The 22,069-nt window shown below is 37.6% G+C and overlaps 1 protein-coding gene across 1 annotated transcript in view; it reads left to right on the top strand.

Moving 5' to 3' along the window:
- RIMS1 (regulating synaptic membrane exocytosis 1) overlaps positions 1-22,069 on the top strand; it is a 331,198-nt gene that overhangs the window by 298,259 nt on the left and 10,870 nt on the right. Inside the window, 3 exon segments of the mRNA XM_032216767.1 lie at positions 2,235-2,375; positions 10,280-10,515; positions 20,497-20,638. Coding sequence (XP_032072658.1) covers positions 2,235-2,375; positions 10,280-10,515; positions 20,497-20,638 — 519 coding nt within the window.

Genomic DNA, 22,069 nt, shown 5'->3' on the forward strand with positions numbered 1-22,069 from the left:
GATCAGCTGCAGTGACCTTCAAAGGTAGGCACCATGTAGAGTACATTGCAGCAAGTGACACACAAAGTGATCAAAGCAAGCCTTCCGGTGATAGGGAGTGACTGTTCTGAAGTTGTGCTTCAGAAACGAGCACAACTGGAATATGTTGAATCTATACGAAGGCCTGTCTGGAGACAGCTGCCAGCTGCTCCTCAAGCCAGAGCTATAAATCCAGGCAAAAGCACATAATCTACATTTTCAACTGCTTCAGAATGATCAGATGTACACTGTAAAGTAATTTTGGATTTGCAGACATAGGAGTGACTATTTCAGTATCTGATACATCACAGTACATTTTGTCAGACAGAATTAACTCTTATGAGCAAAACACATAAGGGCAACTCTTATGGGCAAAAGACAACTTGTGTAGCTTTCTAGAAAAGTTGGAACCAGATTACCACCACCATCACCCCCCCAAAAAAACCTTTAGGCAGCTATTTCCTTTTTCATCTCTCCTATTATTTCATTTGGAGGGGAAGATGGCATAGAATATTACTTAAGGAAGGTTAAGGAAGAAATCTGTAGAATTTCTCTGTTACCTTTCAACAAATTTCAGACATATGATCTAGTATTCCATTGTTCTCTTTCCCTCTACAGTAATTTGGGAATCTGAATTGAAAAAGCAGATTCAGAAGAATTACAGGCCCGACTTGGTCTAATGAAAAAAAAGTATTTCATAGCCAAATTGTGAAATATCCAATTTATTTTTAGAAACCCATTGAAAGTATAATCCTATGCAGGTCTATTCATAAGTATGTCTGTCAACCTTGATTGGAATTATTCCAACTAAAGGTGTTGCAATAATGTTCCTGAATTAGTGGTCGTATTCATTTTAAAGAGGCTAAGCAAGATTTCAATGCATTGCTTACTATTCAAATAATTTATCCCATAGTTCTCAGCAATAAGATTTTGAATATTACTATGTGACAGATTTACCCTATCTTAAAATTACAATTCTTAGGTATAAGAATTACGGTTTAGCAAGTCAAATAGTAGTCTGCTTCATTTCTGTTCAAAGAAATGTTTCTGTACAAAACCCCCTAACAGTTTCTGATAAATTTGGAACTTTTTGCGGTATCTGACTTCAACTATGTGATAGTGTGACTATTTTTTTTAAGAATCCTTCTTTATTTAACTGATTAAGTAAACAGCATTGAACAAAGACTTATAGATTATGAAACTAGAAAGAAAAAATAAAACTTTCTTTATAACCAGCAAACCTGGCTCTTCTTGCATTTGAGTCTTGGATTAACCACTAAACAAACAAACAAACATACAAACATACTTATGACACCAAGTGAAGGGTTATTTCTCTTAGCTATCTTTGGGAGAACAATTAAAAATACTTTACAATAATTCTTTGTATTTCCATTTGTTCTCTTACAACAATTTTATTTAAAACGCATTAAGACATGTTGACATTTGAATTTTTTTTCTGTTACCCTAGTCATCAGTAAAATATTTGGTTCTATTACTCATGGCTATCTAGTGTGAATTTTAAAAAAAGTTTAATATAATTCTGGTGTCTTGCCTGCAGATGGCCAGGAAGAATACTGAATTTTAAATCTATTTCACCTTCAGCTCTTACTGAGTTTTAATGTCTTATTAGTTAAACAATGGAAAGGCCAAAGGGCTCTATTGTTGATCTGTGCTTAGGGCATCAAATGTTCTCAACCCCGCTTTCAGATAACGTGATTTTGCAATCAAATGTTTTCACTAGTTTATTTTTTTCCCTCTCTTTCTTTTGTTAAAGTTATACACAAAAGCTAGGCATTGCACAGGGAGAGACCTGTTATTTGTTGGAGCCCCCAATCAATAATCTAATCACCTTTTTTGACTAACAAATCTTCCTAAAAGGCATAAGCTGCAGCTCATTTTGTAAGATGGAACAGTTAACCCAATGTTTTACAACCTCAGCAACTTCAAGATATGTGGACTTCAACTCCCAGAATTCCCATCCTCTTGAAGAGTTGAAGTCTATACCTTTGACATTGCTCAGGTTCAGAAACAAGTTAAGCCAATATAGGATTTGAAAAGGGGTTGAGGCAAGTTGTTGTTGGTGGGGAGATCAAGGTTGACTATGCAGATGGAAGTGACATATGGGACAGATGAAAAGGACTTCATAATTCCTTTTTTTTTCATTATAAGTTGTCTTCATTTAATTTTGCATGCCTGCATGTTGTGACTATGGGAAGATCAAAATCCTTAGAGAACTGCAAAGTTGATGGCAAAAAAGGCAGGAGGATTTCATGGGAATTAGATGACAAGACGGGGCACAGTGAAAAAAAAAAGAATGTGGAAGACAAGAAAAGAAGGCATACTGTTGCTGACATGAGGTAAAGGCTAGCTTCTTTCCCTTGTGAGTTTGTACCTGTAACCCAAAATATCATGATTTCATTAGTTTGGAAGAATGACATATGTTTCAACTGATGTCTATGCATTGCTTGATTGCTATCATAAATATCCAAAGGTGTTTAAAAAAATTAAACATCGCATACCTCTTTTTTCCCCTCCCCATCACCGGGAGTCAAAATTTTATAGTAACACATTTCATAACGAATAATTTCCTCCATTTTATTTCACTCGAAATCCGTGGTTTAGAGGAGACAGCTCATATTGTGTAATGATAGAACCATCTCTGATATGTCTTTTACCGTTTTCATAATATTTGGTACTATATTGTTATTTCATAATGTTTAGAATCATGTCAGTTTCAATGGTAAAACAATGTACATATCATAACGGATAGAGCACAAATCCAAACACATGATAAACCCAAACTGATTGTGTTATCTTTGTTAAATATCAAATGACTCTTTTTTGGTCTGGCTAAGCTGGAAGCGCAGTGTTATATCTTACATGGAAATGCCTTTTCTGCAAGGAATAAATGCAAAATACGCACACATTCAATATGTAATTCTGAATAGAGAGCCGAGGTGGCGCAGTGGTTAGGGTGCAGTACTGCAGGCCACTTTAGCTGACTGTGATCTGCAGCTCAGCGGTTCTAATCTCACCGGCTCAAGGTTGACTCAGCCTTCCATCCTTCCAAGGTGGGTGAAATGAGGACCCAGACTGTGGGGGCGATATGCTGACTCTGTAAACCGCTTAGAGAGGGCTGAAAGCCCTATGAAGCGGTATATAAAGTCAAATAAATAAATAAATAAATAAATAAATAAATAAATAAATAAATTCTAGTCTGCATACTTAGAACCCAGTGCTATTGAGATAAGAATTATTGGAGGTAGAATTAAGTGACCACATCTTTTAAAGGATATTTCGTTGGACTTCCACCTTCATTCAAGCTGTGAGATGAGTTTCCCCCTTTTTTTTGAAGGATAGATTAGTGGTCAGATACAGTGGTTGTTTAGTGGAGAGGACCAACAAAGAAGCATCTTCAGGAGATTTGGAGAAGTATTCTGGTGAGACACCAAGGATTGGTGAGATAGCTACCATTGTAATGTATAATATAGAGTGCCAGTTTGTATCTCTCTATATTAATGGGATAGTATGATAGTTAAGGGATGAAAACCAGGAGGACTGCACTTCTCGTAGGGATGAAAGTCAGTAGAGTGACTTCGGGCCAGTCACTGACTGTCATCTCAACCCTCCCTACAGGATTGTCATTGTTAGGAAATAGGAAGGCAGAGTTTAGGTATATTCTGCTGCTGTGAGTTCTCATTCTCTCTCTCTTTCCTTCTCCCCCCTCTCTCTCACACACACATGCGTGCACACACACATACTTATTAGATAAAAAAATATAATAATAATAATCTTGAAGCAAAGCATTGGGCCTGCACTTGCCAGCACTTCCTTTACTCATTTCACTAGAACGTTTTTCAGTTGTAGATTGCTGCTACAAGATTGGGCTACATGCCTCCTCCAGCATACTTCAGGTATCTTTTTGCCTTTGAATTCGAATATAGGAATTATGGTTTTAGCCAGTGTGAGTTTGGTCAAGTGCAGTGATGGCTAACCTTTGTGCCATCATGTGCCAAAAGCACAGGGGGAAGGGGGGGGTGTCGTGTGCATGCCTTCCCACCGCGCATGCATGTGTGACTCTCCGTGCATGCGTGCACCCCCCCATCCTTCCCCCGTGCTTTTCTGCATGATGGCACAGTGGATCCATTTTTTCACCCTCCCCAGGCTCCAGAGGCTTTCTAGGAGCCTGGGGAGGGCGAAAACTACTTCCCTCGCCCTCCCCTCTGGAGGCCAGAAATGGCCCATTTTCCAACTTCCGGGTTGCCCGTAGGGCCGTTTTTCTTCCCCCGGAGGCTTCAAGGAAGCCTCCAGAGGGCGAAAAACAGCCCAACTCTCAAACCGCTCCTGAACTTCTGGTTTGCACATTGGGTTGTTTTTCTCCTTCTGGAGGCTTCAGGGAAGGCTGAAATCAGCTGGCTGAAATCAGGCAAAAAAATGAAGGCTGAAATCAGCTGGCCAGTGCACTCATGCGCGCTGGAGCAGACAAGTCAACACCTCGCGTGCTCTAAGAACCTGCGTGCCACAGGTTCGCCATCACGGGTTCTAGTGGTTTTCATGCTAGAAAATAGGAGTCTCTGGGTTCTTGCCTTGCCTTAGGCATGAAGCCAGCTGGGTGAACTTGGCCAGTCATTTTTTCTCAGGCCAACTCATCCCACAGGGTGGTTGTTATGGGGAAAATAGGAGAAAGGAGTATTAGGTATGTTTGCAGCTTTCATTTATTTATATAAAGGCAAGTTAAAAGTAAATAAATAAAACTTGTGGTTGGACATGGCACACTGCTTTGTTGGAAGAATGCCTAGAAAATGACAAGGTGTAAATGGTGGAATATAGGTTTAGAATGTTAAAGCAGGAGTAACTCTACTAAATCTTCCAGTAAGATTTGGATGACTGGCTATGACATCCATGGCACTTGAGAAAGTGTCTTGGGTCAAAAGAGTTATGGCACATAATATGTCTACCATTATTTGGTACATTGTCATGTTCATTATCCTCCCTGTTGAGTAGTTATTTGGAATAATTATCAGTTTGCGTGCTCTTCAACACTTGATTATAGCGTGAATCTCAAATTACTCTCCAATCAGGAAAGATGACAGCAGTGAAGTTTTATTACCAGACAGTTCAACTGTTAGAGTTGCAGACAGAAATAAAGTTGTAAATGTCTACAGTTCTGATGAATGCAATTGAAAGCTTCATTTGGTTTAAAATTAAATAGTTCTTGCTTACATTCTACTCTTATAAAGATTTACTCATCGTTAAGTTTCACTGAGCAGAACTTGTTTGTAAGAAAACTTGCAAAGGATTGTAATGTTAATTGGTTTGTAAAAAGACTTTTTTTTTCAAGGTAAGAATTCTCTCTGTGATTGACTGAAAGGACATTCTGAAGTAAGACTTAAATATGGGACACTTGGAATAACAGGGTAGTTTATTTTTAGAAATATGATGTTCCTCATTAAATAGAGATGATTATCTTTCTCTTTGGTCCAGGATGGCTACTTGCTCTAAAATTAATATTCATGAGCCACCTCCTTGTAAAGAGATCTATAGAAACTGAGATTTATAGTAGTAGGTATTTAGCAGAGAAAGCAGAAAGCATACTTACTAGCATTGATGAAATCTGTCAACAAACTACAATAAGAAAACCTAAGTATGGTCTAAAAAGAAACCCATGAACTATGGATCATTTCTTATTGTACTGAAGAATTATATGAAACAGGGACAATCTATTTGTGAATCAAAGATTCCATGCTAAGAGATCCACAAGATCGAAAAATAGTGACTCATAACTTGGGCAGAAGCAACTGTGCTGCTGGCCTTCATTTCAAAAAAAGATGTATTTTCATAGAGTGAATAGGTGAGTCATTTTACAAAACAGATATTAAATGTTTACATTTATTTGTCAAACTAAAATTATACAACCTTCAATGTGATATTTGTTATGTGTTTAACTGAATCTGAGGGGAGAGTGTTCTCATATGCTTATATGTATGTATGCATGTAACTCATCTACATATTGAAACATTATTTTAAGAAACTTAGAATGACCGATGTACAGTATATTATTTTAATTTACTGAATTTGAGTCCTACAATAAGTAAAGTATGCCTTTTTAAATTTCCATTCAGTTGCATCATATCATTGAGATAAAACAATGAAGATTACAGGGAAGGGTAATGTGTGTATGCCATCAAAATACAATATTGATTGTTTGAATAGCTCAGCTTTTGATAGTTAGTTTTGATCATTAGTTCTTTTAGTTAGTTTTGATTTTTCTCTCAGTGCTGATGGGATTCTTAATCCTGTGATGTCTTCGAGGAAGACATGATTTTCAAGAATAATTTAAATCCATCAGAATGATATAAATCTGCTTTGGGGTTCCTCAAAAATCTGCACATGAATCTTGAAGATTAATATTTTGTTTTTGAGCTGTAGATGCCCCTTCTATTCCACATACAAATTGTGATGTTCTCTTCAGAACTAGAGGAAGTTATTCAGCAATCCTTTACTTAATCCTAAAATAGAAAGCTAATTTAAGTTTATAAATGCCTCAAGGACTTCCTTCTTTTTGAGATATTCCTGTGAAATATTTTTTGGAAACCTTCCGTTTTCAAAGGTTAATTGTCCTGCAAGCTAAGCAGGCTATTAGGATTGCTCCATTATTGGGGGGGGGGGGGGCACTGTCCAGTAGCCATACAGGATTACCACAGGGTTTTCTGTAGTTTGCAGTGTAGTAAAACTTTAACTTGATTCAAATAGGCTCAGTCAAATCAAGATATCTCTCAATTATCAGGGGGGAAAAAAACCACTTTCCCAAGTTTAGCTTTGATATTAATTTATAATCACTGGAAGCTTGTGTAATCTTTCCTTCCCTTAGAATTTAAGTGTAGCGATGAAGCGCTGATAGTTGATGGTCATGATGGCAAAGACCTGAGAGGACATGTGCAACAAGGATGCTGGGAAATATAGTTTTCCAAGGCATCTCACGATCTAGTATAAATTTTAGTAAACTGCTTATCTCAGAACTATTGTACTAAGGGACATGTAATTATCAGAATGTTTGACAACAATTATAATGACATGCCCCTAGGATTTTCTGCTGTTATTATTTCTAATATTGTGATGGAAATCTGTACTGTATAGTTTTGTGTAATAATTAAGGCACCAAGCTAAAGACTGGGATGTCTATCATACATCCTAATCCTTGTGTCATTAATAATTGCAACACCTTCAAAACCATAGCAGTATAACAAAGAGCTTCACTATTTATTTCAAGAACAAATGCATGTAATGAATAAGAACTTCTTCATTTCCCCAGAGCTGAGGATTTAGTTCATGTTATTCCTTACTTATCTAGTTTTATTCTGATAAGAGGTGATTATGGTTAGGAATAAATACTAAGATGATCTCTTCATAATTACCTATTTTTAAATGAAAAGAACTGTAGCCGTGCAACTCCACTGATACCAAATGTTCAAAGGAATGGATCTCATGTCTTTGATCTCATTACAAAGCATTTAAGAATAGAAAAATAAAAAACAATAGTGGCTTAATAATAAGCATAGCTAATGTAATTAATTTCTTTCACAGCAAAAAAATAGATTTATCATGTATGAGATTTGTGTCCTGCCTTTGAGGCTCAGAAAGAGAACGGACTTTTTTTCTTGTTTAGTGGTGATGGTAGTGATGATAATGTTGTGGCTGCTATTATAAAACCAATCTACATTTTTCGTCTTTGGGGGTTCTGTGTTGAATATGAAATTCTTATATAAAGTAGGGTAGGTGGGATAGAAAAATCCACGCCTGACCAAAATAATTGCTAAAATTCAATGGCAAAATAAAAAAGATCATATCTGAATTGCTCAAACAATAGTCCTTTATTATCTTGTTTAAAACAAAAGAATCTTATTTTCATCCTTTCCTTCTTCATTGCCAGTAATGTTTCTGTTTCTGTATAATAAATCCCTTCTTTACCCAAGTTAAAGATTCACAACATGTGTGCATATGCAACACATGAAATAATCCACTGACTGTTTGATAATAAGCAAGAGAGTTTGTCTGCAGGATGTTTTTTCCAAAGGGAAAAAACTAACAGGAAAAAAAAAAAAGAATTAGATCCAGAAAAAACAACAACATCAATTTATTTCAAAAAAGAATTAAGCACTTGGCTACAACTGTCCTATGTAAATCAATCTCCTTCCTACTAAAGATCTCCTATCCATTTGTTTGTAACTTACAATTACCATATTTTTCGGAATGTAAAACGCACCCTTTTCCCCCAAAAAAGAGGGTGAAAATCTGGGTGCGTCTTATACACTGAATACAGCATTTTTGGCCTACTGAAATCCTGCCCCCTTTGCAAAAATGGACATGCAGAGGGTTTGGGAGGCTTGCAAAGTGCTCCTGGGGGCTGGGAAGGGCCATTTTTTCTTGTTTTTGCCCTCCCCCCAGCCCCCAGGAGCACTCTACAAACCTCCCAAAGCCTCTGTATGCCATTTTTTTGCAAAAAATGGCCCATTTTTTGCTCGTTTTTGCCCTCCACAGCCCCCAGGAGCACTCTACCAGTCTCCCAAAGCTCTGCATGCCCCCCCCTTTTTTTTTTTGCAAAAAGAAATGAGGCTTGCAGAGGGTTTGGGAAGCCTGCAGAGTGCAAAAACTTTATTTTTTAAATTTACCACTTCAAAATCATGGTGCGTCTTATAGCCCGAAAAATATGGTAGGCAAAATACTCCATGCTAGGAGAAGAATTTTTGAGGATACCTCAAATGCGTTAAAAGAATGCAAACAAGAGACCCATTTCTCTTGTGGAATTGAAATTTCAAGTTAACTTCAGACTAGTTGTATTTGCAAACTTGTGGCCATTGCAGTTCTGCTGTGGTCAGCCACAGTCACATGATTGTGATTTCTGATTCTCGCTACCAACTTCCCTCAAACAATATTAATGTTGAAGTGGGCATGAAGTTAGAAGTTGCTCCCACTCCCCCTAATTTTTGCCCAACCATGGTTGTTCTGTTTCTCTATTTTGGTAAGGTCTTTGAAAGATTGATCCAACAGGTTGTTTAATGGGATATAAAATGGCTACATTCTGCTGACAAATTGTAGTCTTCTATCTTTGAGAACATTGCTGTTCATTATTACTTGCGTTTTATAAATATCATATCTCTGAGATAGATAGATAGATAGATAGATAGATAGATAGATAGATAGATAGATAGATAGATAGATGATAGATAGATTACATTTTGTTCTATTTGTGCCTTTATTTATTTATCAGCACAAATACAACATACATACATACATACATACATACATACATACATACATATATATGGCATTTTAAGTTGAAAAAATATTTTTTCTCAGGTATTTTTTACACTTTTACCTTTCTGTAGTTCAACCCTCAGGTGGAAGTTCCATTAATTTAATCGACTCTAATACCGAATATGCATGTAAAGAATTGTATAATAAGGTACAATTATATTTAGTATATTAATAATTATAAATGTCATGTCAAAATTTGCTGCCCTTATTTCACGTAGTTAAAAAGTTTATTTTGGATAATGTGGAACAGTTCCTTAGGGATTTCAGATTTATGCATATAGGATAAAACAAAATATTCTCAAGAAAATGTCCTTGATTTCACATAGTGGAATAAGATTTAACTCTTTTCTTCCAATGTTTGTATACTAATTTTGTTATTTAAATAACACTTTTGTGACTTATCATTTTTTTCAGGTTCATATCCCAGTCAAATGAAGGAGCTTGGAAATGTATCATTTTATTTCCCCAATATAACTTTATCAGAGAACTTTATTTAGATTGCACATTATATTACCTTAGAATTTTGTTTCAAACGAGCGATCTCAATTAATGGCAAGTTTGTTTGTTCCCCAACTCTATGTCCCATTATATTTAATGGAAGTAATGAAAGATCATAATTATAATATAGCGTAATATTTTAAACCTTTCACTTGGAAAGTTATTTCTCATTAGGAAAACTCAGATGGGGTATAAAACCATAATTAAATTTTAAAAATGGACCTGGAAACTGAGAGATTGCTTTAATTAGCTGATTAGGGAAGGGGGCATTACTTTTAAGAAATGGCATTTGAAAGTATCAAAGAAGTTTAAAAGTATTCTTATCAAGACTTGAGCAGCAGAAGTTAAACATGTGTGTGTGTCTGTGTGTGTGTGTGTGTATAAAACACTAGTGTGTTTTAAACTCATAGTTTAAATGTACATTTATGTTTTTACTTTGAAAATATAGTACGTTTACTTCTAAAATGCAAGGCGGAAGGATGGGCACTTCAGGGAGAATCATCACAAAGAGCACAAGCGTGAGTGGAGAAGTATATAAGTTGGAACAGAATGATGGGAGTCAATCAGATACCGCAGTTGGGACAGTCGGAACAGGTGGGAAGAAGAGAAGATCAAGCCTTAGTGCCAAAGTGGTTGCCATGGTATCTCGCAGAAGCAGAAGCACATCCCAGCTTAGCCAAACAGGTGAGTGAGATTAATGTAGCAGAAACCTCATAAGAGGTTTCTGAGAAGAAGCTATTTTTCTTTTGTGGGCCTATGATAAAGCCACTAGTGTCAACTATAAAATATTGTAAAATAAGTACTGAAGAATTTCGTTTTGCCCATTGTGGTGTACATTTTACCTGAAAGGTACTTAGAGCACCCACAATGTAATAATATTTATTTTTAAAAATGAGCGTATTCATTTGAACATAATAAAATAATAAATATTGTACACACACACACACACACACACACACACACACTCTTCAGGGAGTGTGTGTGTGGAGACCCTGGAGAAGCTCAGTCAAGCAAACTAATCAGAACAGAGCATGATGCTATGTAACATGCTTTTAAATATATATTTTTTTCTCTTGAGGTACTTTAGAAACCATAAAAGCTTCATCTCTGTAGCCTAAAGAAAGAACAGGGGTACTATAGAGGGATGGAAGAATGCTTTAAGGTTCACAGCTCTCTTCAAATCTATGAATCCTGTTCCTCATTCTGATAAGTGTAGATCTCCTTAACTGATGCTTAAGAAAGAAAAGGAAAAGGAAATTCTTGATTTAAAAATAGGGTTTAGACACATTAATAGAAGGTGATTTCATCGGCAAGATAATCACAGTCTACAGGTATGTGAAATATTTCTGATTGGATTATCTTTCTTTATCCTGCCTTTTTAAAAAAATTGATAAAGTAATTACCCTTTCCCCACTTCATTAGCACTGATAAGATAAATGGAATTGAGCTGCTTAAATAACCCGGGGTAGTTTATATGTGCTTGGTTTTCAAATAAATCTTCAGATAAAAATGCATACGTGTTCAGTATTGTTCAATCTATTTTACTGGAAGTATCTGGAGTTAATAATATTCAAAGTCATGCTATGTGAAATATTTGCCTGTGCAAGAGTTTTTTTAAAGAAATGGTCACTACCTCTTAAAACTGTATTTCGATCCCAGTTAATGTGGCAGCATTAAAACAATCTCTTCTGATATCTGGATTTCTGTTGAATGGTCATATCAGAAATAGTATGCAAAATTAACGATACTCGTTTTGGTTCTTCTAAATAGAGCTATGATTAAAATGCGCTTTTCTATTTACCAAACAGGCATCCCAGAACTTCGGGGTACTTTGTGTCTCTCACAAATTGTGTTTTACTTCTTAGAAGAATGGGACCATCAGACATTAAGTGTATTATCTAATTTATTTCAGTGGGTTTTACTTCCAAATAAAAATGCCTCAGACCTGTATCTGAAATGAGAGCCTCTCCATTGCATTGATTTCCTACATTCACTCTCTATTAAAGTGTTACACAAAGAAGGAAGACATCCTGCCATTCTTGTCTGTATAAACATATGTATTTTAAAAGATATGGTTGGTCTCAAGTTATGGATCTTTAACCTTATATTCTATTGTAATAAAACTTATTGTGATGGAGATTATGTTAGGCGTAAAAATATGGGCTATTGAAAATAGATTGGGTTACTTTAAGGATTCATCGTTTACCTAAAATATTCACCAGTCGTGTATTTTTAATTGATATTGATGCACATTTCAGGTTCTTTAAACAGTAGCAAAGACTGCTGGGATAAGCAGTGTTGGATCATTTATATATTTGTTAGAAAATAATTAACAATGATGTTTTGGCTCAGCTTGGAAACTGGCATTACTTTTACTCTCACAATAATTTGTTTTGTTCTTTATTTTCTATAAAGAGACAACATTTAATATATTCTATGAATGGAATAAAATAACTCCTGTTTCAACAGAGTGATAAATGTATGACGGGGTACATTTTTTTGTGTAGTCAATATAGTTCAGTCTATTCAGAGGGTTTTTCCTCCCTTCCCTTCCCCCTTCCTGGAGTTAATCCTTAGATTTATATTCTTTTCTTAAATTGACGTGCTGACTGCCAAACACAATTTTAGTATAGTGGAATTATTATGGTTCCTTTCATCTTCAGGAAAGCGGGGAGCTGATTTGCCACATCCAACAAATTAAGGAATATTGTATTAAATAAGAATTTGTGAGGCAGCTTCTTTGAGTGCCATTACTACTGAATGACAAAGCCATTCACTGCACATGAGGCTTCTGCTGGCAATTCTGAACAGTGCCACACTTCTCTTGACCGGTTCATATTTTAAATAGCTGTACTAATAACAATAGTGTGTTGGAATTGTGAATACAGTTTACAGTGTTACTAACCATTGCTGATTTTTTTTTTGTTTCAAGACAAATGAACATTTCATGAATATATAAATTGCTATAATATAATCTGGGAAAAATGAACAGGTGTATTCATGGTTATGGATGTTCACATTATTCTGATTTCTCTACTCATTTCACTTCACTAATAGCCTCCTACAGATTACTTAATGGAGTACTTTTTTCTTATATAAAGTGACTGCTCTCATGGAAGTGTTTATATCAGTTTCCTTTGTCCTACAGTCTAGCTCATAAACTGATGAAGAAATCTGCACTGAAGAAGTGTGATGTGTGAGCAATATATGTGCATTTTATGCAAAAGCTTTGGAACTATAATGCAGCTATTACCGACTCTATTCTGTATTTTTAAATTCTATGTATTCTATATATGATAACTAAAAGACATTTGTATATAATTTTTATATTCAATTACCTGGGTATCATTAAATGTAACCCTTTTACATTCAAGGAGCTACTTATATGACTTATATAGGGCTTATTTACGAGAAAACATTAGGGAACAATACAGATGTACTTCATGGAAAGAACTTGATCTGAACTAAGGCTCAAGCATATTAATAACTCCTTAGTATGGATTCAATTTTGCTCATAAGTTAAAGTACTTCAGTTCTGAGCTGCAGCAATCAGGGATACAGAGAGCTTATTTGTTAAGGATTCAGAGCCCTTTTCATTACAATGCAGGAGATCTGAATCCATGTTTAATGCTTCACTTTAGGTGACTTGTGGTGTTCTTCCTTGAATTGCTTCATTTGTTCAACTTTTTATATAACAGCTACCAGCAACTGCTCTCTGCCTGTCAGTCAAAAGAAGAGTTGGGATTCTAAAAGCAAGAGCAGCACTGGAGAATTGGCAACATCATGATCACTCCCTTGGGTCCGGAAGATGGGCATCTGGAGCAATATTTTAAAAACTCTTTTCCTGGGTTGTGCTCTTATTCTTTCTGTTGATTGCTGCAGGGGGTGAGTTTCTTTAAAGATGCTGCCCAATAAATCTTTCCTCTTCGGTTTCATCTTTTTATGATTCTTCCACAAATGGGCATCTTCTTGAATAAAATGAAGATGACCTCTGCAGTCATCATCATTTCAGTCATGAAATGCTCAGGATGTAAGAAATGGGTGCCCTTGCTAAGAGGTTAGGACACGCCACATGATTAGGTTCTTAGCTCTGGTATACTACTTTCCAAAAAAAGCCAATAATGTGTGATTGAGTAAGCTATAAGGTTGTCCTGTTCATGTCCTGATCTTTTTTGCTTCTTAGAGGAGCAAACGGACACTGAAAACAGAAACCAACGGCAGATTATATCTGTGTGAATGTGAGAGTATGTGCAGATTTAAGAAAGACTGTGTTTGTTCAAAAGCTACACCGTGTACGGGCTCTGGGAAGTCGGGGGGGGGAAGGGAGGTGGGGTCTGAGGGGGGAGGGGGATATATAGTATGTGCTAGATACTAAAGTAACGTGATTGCACTTGTATACTGTTGCTCTTTAATTCCAGTGTAAAAATGGGACAAGCTGAATATACTAATAGATAGTAGAAATACACCGAAGGGAGGTGTAGAGGGAAAGAAGAAAGAGGGGTAGAGAGGGTGGGAGAGAAGATTGGAGGGAGGATTAGAAGGAAGGGAGGGAGTGTATTGGGAGAGAGGAGTGGTAGAGGGGGAGTGGAAGTAGGGTAGAGGGGAATGATGGTGGGAAGACGGAAAGTTGGAGGGGGGCGAAAGAAAGGGTATATGGAGGGTCGAAGAGGTACATTGGGTTTCTATTTTGGGGGGTATTATTGACAAGAGGAATGACTGTGTTTATTGTTTAATGTTATATGGCCCCAGTTCTGTACAGTATATGTGTGACTGTAAGAAAATGAAAATGGAAAATAAAAACTATCTATGTAAGAAAGGGCGCCTAAGAACCTACTCCACTCAGGTTTCTTTAAGGTTTATGATACATTTCCTACTGAAAATGTACTAAAATAGGCAATATTTAAGTTTGCTTATGCTTAAGAGATGTTTGTATGATATGTATGTTATATGAGTCTGTTTCCTAACAAATGTATGAGTAGAGCAGAGCAGAGTAGAATAGAATGACAGAGTTGGAAGGGACCTTGGAGGTCTTCTAGTCCAACCCTCTGCTGCAGGAAACCCTACACCGTTTCAGACAAATGGTTGCCCGGTCTCTTCTTAAAAACTTCCAGAGTTGGAGCATTCACAACTTCTGGAGGCAAGTTGTTACACTGATATATTGTTCTGTCAGGAAATTTCTCCTTAGTTCTAGGTTGCTTCTCTCCTTGATTAGTTTTCATCCATTGCTTCTTGTCCTGCCCTCAGGTGCTTTGGGGAATAGCTTGACTCCCTCTTCTTATTTGAACACTGCTATCATGTCATCCCTAGTCCTTTTTTTCATTAAACTAGATGCATCCAATTCCAGCAGCCGTTCTTTATATGTTTTAGCCTCCAGTCCCCTAATCATCTTTGTTGCTCTTCTCTGCACACTTCCTAGAGTCTCAATATCTTTTTTTTACAAAACATTTTGGACACCACAATGTAAAAAAAGATATTGATAATATTCCAAGTATGGCCTTACCAAGACATTTTAAAGTGGTATTAACACTTCACATGATCTTGATTCTATTCCTCTGTTAATGCAGTCTAGGACTGTGTTGGCTTTTTCGGCAGCTGCTGCACACTGCTGGCTCATATTTAAGTGATTGTCCAAAAGGACTCCAAGATCCCCTTCACAATTAATATTAAAACAACTAGGTATAATAATCTATTTTAAAGTAATGATGCCATTGAGTTAGTAAAATAATTGAAAGTTCGTAAAAATGATCGAAGTATGGTAGTCATTAGTAAATTATAGTAGCAGATGAAACTTTCCTTTTCATGGTTTGTTGTTTAAATTGCTGTGATCTGATAAAGTGAATGAGTATGAGTATGAGTATGAGTAGTTTATTTATATGCCACCCTTTTCCCTGGGGGGACTCAGGGCGGCTTACAACTCGAAGGGAGGGGAAACAAACAGATTAACACCTAAGACAGTACATCATTAAAAGCACAACATTCATACAATTCGGGTGGGTTACGGTCTTTAACCCCAGGCCTGACGGGATAGCCAGATTTTGAGGGCTGTGCGGAAGGTCTGGAGGGTGGTGAGGATATGAATCTCCACGGGGAGATCGTTCCATAGGGTCGGAGCTGCCACCGAGAAGGCTCTCCTCCGCGTGGTTGCCAGTCGACATTGACCGGCAGATGGATGACTTTTTATAAAATGAATGTAAATTCTTCAGAGATGCATCTTCAAAAAAAAAGTTTCAGAAATCATCATCTCAACAGTCTGATTCTTAAAGAAAGAAACACTGAAGAAGTCTACTGTTTCTTTGTAAGGATGCCTTTGCTGTGTTACCTATTGTAAATTGCTCTTCCAGTAATGGAAATAATGCCCTTTGGATAGTAACATAATAGTTGCACTTTTGCTTGAACTGCCACCTTATTTTTGACATGAAGCAATTATGCTGAATGAGGATAGTCATTCCTGAGACTGAGCGCAGGTCATTTCAGGAGAAATTATGCTATAATGCATCTTTCAAACAGATAATGAAGTAAGAGTATACAAATTTCAGTATAGTTCACTGGTCCCTCTTTACTTTTAACTCACAGTTAAAAGTTCACAATCCAATAGAGAGACTAGAAGGGGAAAGTGGGTGAGGGGAGAGATTTTTTTCCCCCTTTCAAATATAAAGTGGTTTAGAGGCTGTGACAAATACATCTTTCATGAGAGAATGCTCAGTTTTTCCCAGATACAAGAATAGCAGGCTGAAGATTATATTTCTAAATATGATAGATGGATACTGGATAAACATTAAACATGATTTAATTTTCTTTATATTTACATTAAAGACAACTAAGAGAATAATTCTTCAATTGTATATTTAATATGTCCTTTTGTCAGTTACCAATAGAAAATAACCATGTATACAAGACTGCTTCCAAGGTTTTTGAGCAGTGATACGGTTTATGGATTAATGGACTTTACGCATGCTTTTATGACATTAATTCCTCTGCATCTTAACACCTCTGGATTAAATACTGCAACGGTTTTCTCTCTTCTACTTCAGTTAGAAGTTTTAAAAGTTATATGCAAAATCATCAGATTAATGAGTTGTAAAGCTTGTCTTTTCTGTTTTCAGCGGGGGAAAAATATAGCCTTAATGACTGCATTTCTTTTACAACTGGTCTTTTCCCACCGAGAATTTCAATTGTGTTTTCATCAATACTGTCTTAAAATTCTGACTTCTTTTTTATGTATCGATAATCATTTATGTATCCAAAATATATTTATAAATCAACACCTTAGGCATATTGACAAGAGTGTTCAGTTTGTTTCCCAAAGCAGCTCTTTTACCTCAAGATTTGTTTCAAAATCATGTATTAGGATCATTTGTATGAAATAGGAATGTTTAATTTTTCTTACTCCAACACTTTTCTGTACAATTTGTTTGTTGAACCTTTTCAAATTACATGTGTAGAATAGTGCCACAAGTTCTAATAGAATGGATACTGTTTTAAATGTTCATCTTATATCCAGTAATTGAGATATAAAGGCTTCAAAGTGTGAGCTACATATCTCTTCCTCAAAAAATAAAATAAAAAAAGCCATGGAAACATAGTCCACGGGAGAACCCTGGCTATTATGAAGTCAATGTGGTGTGTAAACAAAAGTGTACAAGCATCCCAGCAATCAAACATTGCCTATTTCCCAGGGGCATTGCTATTTCTAATCACCAAAAAACAAAGATATTTCATTTCATTCATTTCATTTATTGAATTTATAGGCCGCCCAATCCCGGAGGACTCCGGGCAGCTTACAGAAATGAAAAATATTAAAAAAGGATTAAAACAATAAGATACAACAAGATTAAGAAGAAGCACAACATGCACCCAATCAAAGGGGGGGGCTGGACCTCAATCAAGAGGTCAACAGCCCCAGGCCTGCCGGAAAAGCCAGGTTTTAATAGCTTTACGGAAGGCCACGAGAGTGGGTAAGGTCCGGATCTCTGGGGGGTAGCTCGTTCCATAGGGCCGGAGCGGCAACAGAGAAGGCCCTACTCCGAGGCGTCGCCAGCGGGCATTGTCCAGCTGAAGGCACCCGGAGAAGGCCCATCCTGTGCGATCTTATTGGTCTTAGGGAGGTATGCGGCAGAATAAAGTACCTATAACCGTGATAGCAAACCTATGGCACACGTGCCCAAAGTGGCATGCAATTCATGTTGCCCAGCACTTGCTGCCTTGCCTGTTTGTCTTCTGCGTTTCTGGCCTGCATGCCCACGCGACAATCAGCTGTCCTTTGCATGCATGGCAGTGCCAAAAACCAGTGTGTGCATGCGTGCCAGTGAGCTGATTGTTGGGGGCGCATGCGTGCTAGAACCTGGAAGTTCGGCTTTTCCAGAGCACAATCCCTTTGTGCGTGCAACAGTGCTGAAAACTGGCCTGTGCATGCACGCCGGCTAGCTCATTGTAGGGCATTCATGTGTCCCAGCACCTGGAAGTTTGGCTTTTCCGGAGTGCGGCCCTGATGAGAGTGTGCACGCACACACAGCATTTCCAAACAACCTTTTCGGCACTCTGTGCCAAAAAGGTTTGCCATCACTGACCTATAAACTTGAATTTAAAAAAAATTGGTTGAATTATTCAAACTTTCTAGAACATCAGCCAGTATTAACTAAACATTTTCTTTATCTGATCATTGCAGGATGGTTCTCTCCACATCCCTCATAAGCCTGTCACTTACTCTCCAGTTTAAAAGATGTATGATCAGACATTTCTGGCAGATGGTTCATTTTGTATAACTCATATACTAGAGATTCCTAGAAATCAGTTACGCTCGGTAGACGAAGAGGTTTTAACTTTTTAATTCCTCTTTCACATTTCAAATTACTTGATGTGTGTGTAAATACTGACATGCTTTAGAGTTACCAGAGGCAAAACTTGGTTTAAGTGTCATCATACTTACTGTCTTTATATACAATAGATCTTCAAGAATATGTTAATTTATCCAGGTCTGTGTTTCTTACAGTGATATGTTTAGTAGTGCATACTGTCTTTTACGTGGTAAAACATAATGTCCGTGTTTTCATAGTGGCATCCGAACAGTTTGCTCTGTATCTTAACTTTCAAATCCTTAACAGCAGATCAACAGAAGCACAGAATGCTATGAATTGCAATGGGCAGGTGGACCTCTGAAGTTATGACTAGTAGAAAAAGCTGGTGTTTTTAAGTTTAGCAGTTATTTATACAGGTGTTGTCAAATGAAACAGTTGTGCATCCCCCTCTGCAGCTGAAACAAAACACACATAAAAGGCAACAGATGCCAATCAACAGAGGGAAGGGTGTGAGAATCCAGGATAGTGTATTTCCATTGTTAATGACATGCTCAGATGGGAAGACCTTTTATCAAATGTTTTCTTGAACGAATTCTCACATATCTGTCAACAAAATAATTGGGTGATGAATTGTGTTTATCAATTATTTATGAACCTCTTTTTAACCTGATGGAATTTATTTAAATGCATGCATTTTGGAAGTGTTTGCCATCTGCATGATTTCCAAGTGACCATAAGCCACCACCAAATGCTGTCCGATGCCCAGCATTTGCTTCCCAGTGGCCTGATGCAGCTGTTCGTAAGAATTCACAAAAATCTTACAGTAGCCCTTTCAAAGGAATCCTTCCTCCATCTTGAGATAGCAGCAACCATGGCAAAAGAGATGTGAACATTTTTTTTCCCTGCATTTTTACAGAGGTAGAAAATAACCAGTATAACCACAATGCAGTCAACAGGCAGAATGTGGGGATTGGGTTGAATTGTAGATAGATTGTTGGCTGGTTTACAATATAGTCCCTCTCAGCTTAACACATCTGAAAGAATGATTGTCAGAATGAACATCCCATATCGGTATTATGAATGGAAGTCTTGCGCCTGGGTTTTTGTAGAAAAATCACCCTATTGGGCAGCCTGCAACCAGGGTATAATAAAGGTCTGCCACATGAAGGAAAAATAGTGTCTCATGAAATTATAAAGTCAGTGGTGGATTTTGCACCACCTTGGTTGATATTGTTCTTCGTGACATGCTCAGAAGTAGACATTACATTCCCAACCCCCAACCCCCCATCATGGGATCTACTTGTGGATAGATAGGCACCACAATCCAATATATCTGGAAAATATCAGATTGGGTGAACTTGCTGAACAATTCACAACATATAAGCATGGCTGTTTCAAAACCAGCATTGAATCATAAATGTGCAGCAAATGAATGAGGAATCATTGCATTGTATCTTTCTTTTTAAAAAAAATAGCCGTTGCAATTCCCTATGTCTTCTGTCCCTGAGTTAAGTAGGTAAGTGAATGTAGGATTGTAGCTATTGATGGTAAATGCTATTAAAGAGATCAAAAGAGATGCATGTTGAAAAAATATGATGAGTTCTTTAGAAGCAAAATAGTCATAAATGAGTAGATAAAGTAACGAATGAACTGAAATATGTAATCTACAAGACAGTATGCTTGCTAATAATAAGATAATGCAGTTTTATTGCCTATTATTTAGAGATGTGTTTAGTTCAATATTCTCTCATTTTAGTCTACAGTGAACAACATACATAACGACAACAATTTTATAACCTTTTAAAAATTCCCCATAAGTGTTCCTATTACAATTTCTACTACTTTCTGGTTTTTTTTCTGTCTATTGCAGAGACTGGCAACAAGAAACTGAAAAGCACCATACAAAGAAGCACAGAGACAGGAATGGCAGCAGAAATGAGAAGTCGCATGGTCCGGCAGCCCAGCCGGGAGTCAACTGATGGTAGTATCAACAGTTACAGCTCAGAAGGAAAGTGAGTTGAAGCCTCTGAAAACCAAACGCTCTCTACATGGGGCTGCCCTTGAAGAGCACCCGGAGGCTTCAACTGGTCCAGAATGCGGCTGCGCGGGTTATCATGGTGCTCCCATGTTACACCCCTTTTAGGCGGCTTGCACTGGTTGTCGGTTGTCTTCTGGGTGCGATTCAAGGTACTAATTATGACCTTTAAAGCGCTCCATGGCTTAGGCCCAGGATACCTGCGAGACCACCTACTGCCACCGGTAGCCTCCCATTGTCCAGTGCGATCCCACAGAGTTGGCTTCCTCAGGGTGCCGTCGGCCAGACAGTGTCAGCTAGCGACCCCCAGGGGGAGAGCCTTCTCTGTGGGAGTGACTTCCCTCTGGAATGAGCTGCCCCCAAAGCTTCGTATAATCCCTGACCTCCGGTCCTTCCGACGCGCCCTAAAAAGTTGGCTTTTCCAGCAAGCCGGCCTGGCCTGAACAAAACAAAATAAATTATTGATCATTGTTAATTTTAATCGAATTTTTTTTCAAAAACGTTATTGTTAATCCTAATTGGGTTTGTTTGGGATATTCTATTTTTTTTTAACTTTTGTAATATGTGTTTTTTTTAATGTTGTACGCTGCCCTGAGTCCTTAGGAGAAGGGCGGCATATAAATCCAATAAACCAAACCAAACCAACCAATAAACCAAACCCCATGTGTCAGACCAGCAGGTGATTTATCACAATGTTGGAAGGTTTAGGGCAGGGGTGAAATGCTCTGAAGTCTGCTACTGGTTTGCCTTGCTACTGGCTTGCTTCACACGCGCAAGTGCGCTTTGCACTGCCGGGCAGTCTGAAAAATAAGGATTAAAAAGCCTTTTCTGAGCCTGCAAAGGTAAGTAGAACAACAAGGGGGGGGGACAGCTGTGCTGTGCGATTTAGATTCACTTGAAAGTAGGATTTCCTGCTTTCTAGCTAATATAAATCGAATGGCACAGCTGATTGTCGCACAGCTGATCTTCGGAACTACTGGTTTGCCCGAACCGGTAGCATTTTTTTTACCACTAGTTTGGGTGAACCGGTAGCATTTTTTTACTACTGGTTCGGGCGAACCGGTCCAAACTGGTAGCATTTCACCCCTGGTTTGGGTGTCCATAGTGTTGCAACAGGGGGCAAATCAACTGTGGCGACCAGATAGGAGGGGCAATCTTTTAAAGAAGGGTGAAAGGAAGGATATACAAATTTAGAGCAATAGTGCCTATCTAGGACAGCAGAGGAAGATAAATTGGGACAAGGTTGACCTAAAAACCCTGCTGTCTCATTGCAGATGAATTGAGTGGGAATTGTGGTTGCTCAGTAGTGAAGAAAAAGTACTTTGGAGATTCTCTTGGGTGGTTCTGCTGAAAGATTAAAAAAAAATCCCTGGTTATGCTCTGGCAAGACTTGCTGCCTAGGGTTGGA

This window comes from Thamnophis elegans, chromosome 4 (assembly GCF_009769535.1).
Source record: "Thamnophis elegans isolate rThaEle1 chromosome 4, rThaEle1.pri, whole genome shotgun sequence".
NCBI classification, from domain to species: Eukaryota; Metazoa; Chordata; class Lepidosauria; order Squamata; family Colubridae; genus Thamnophis; species Thamnophis elegans.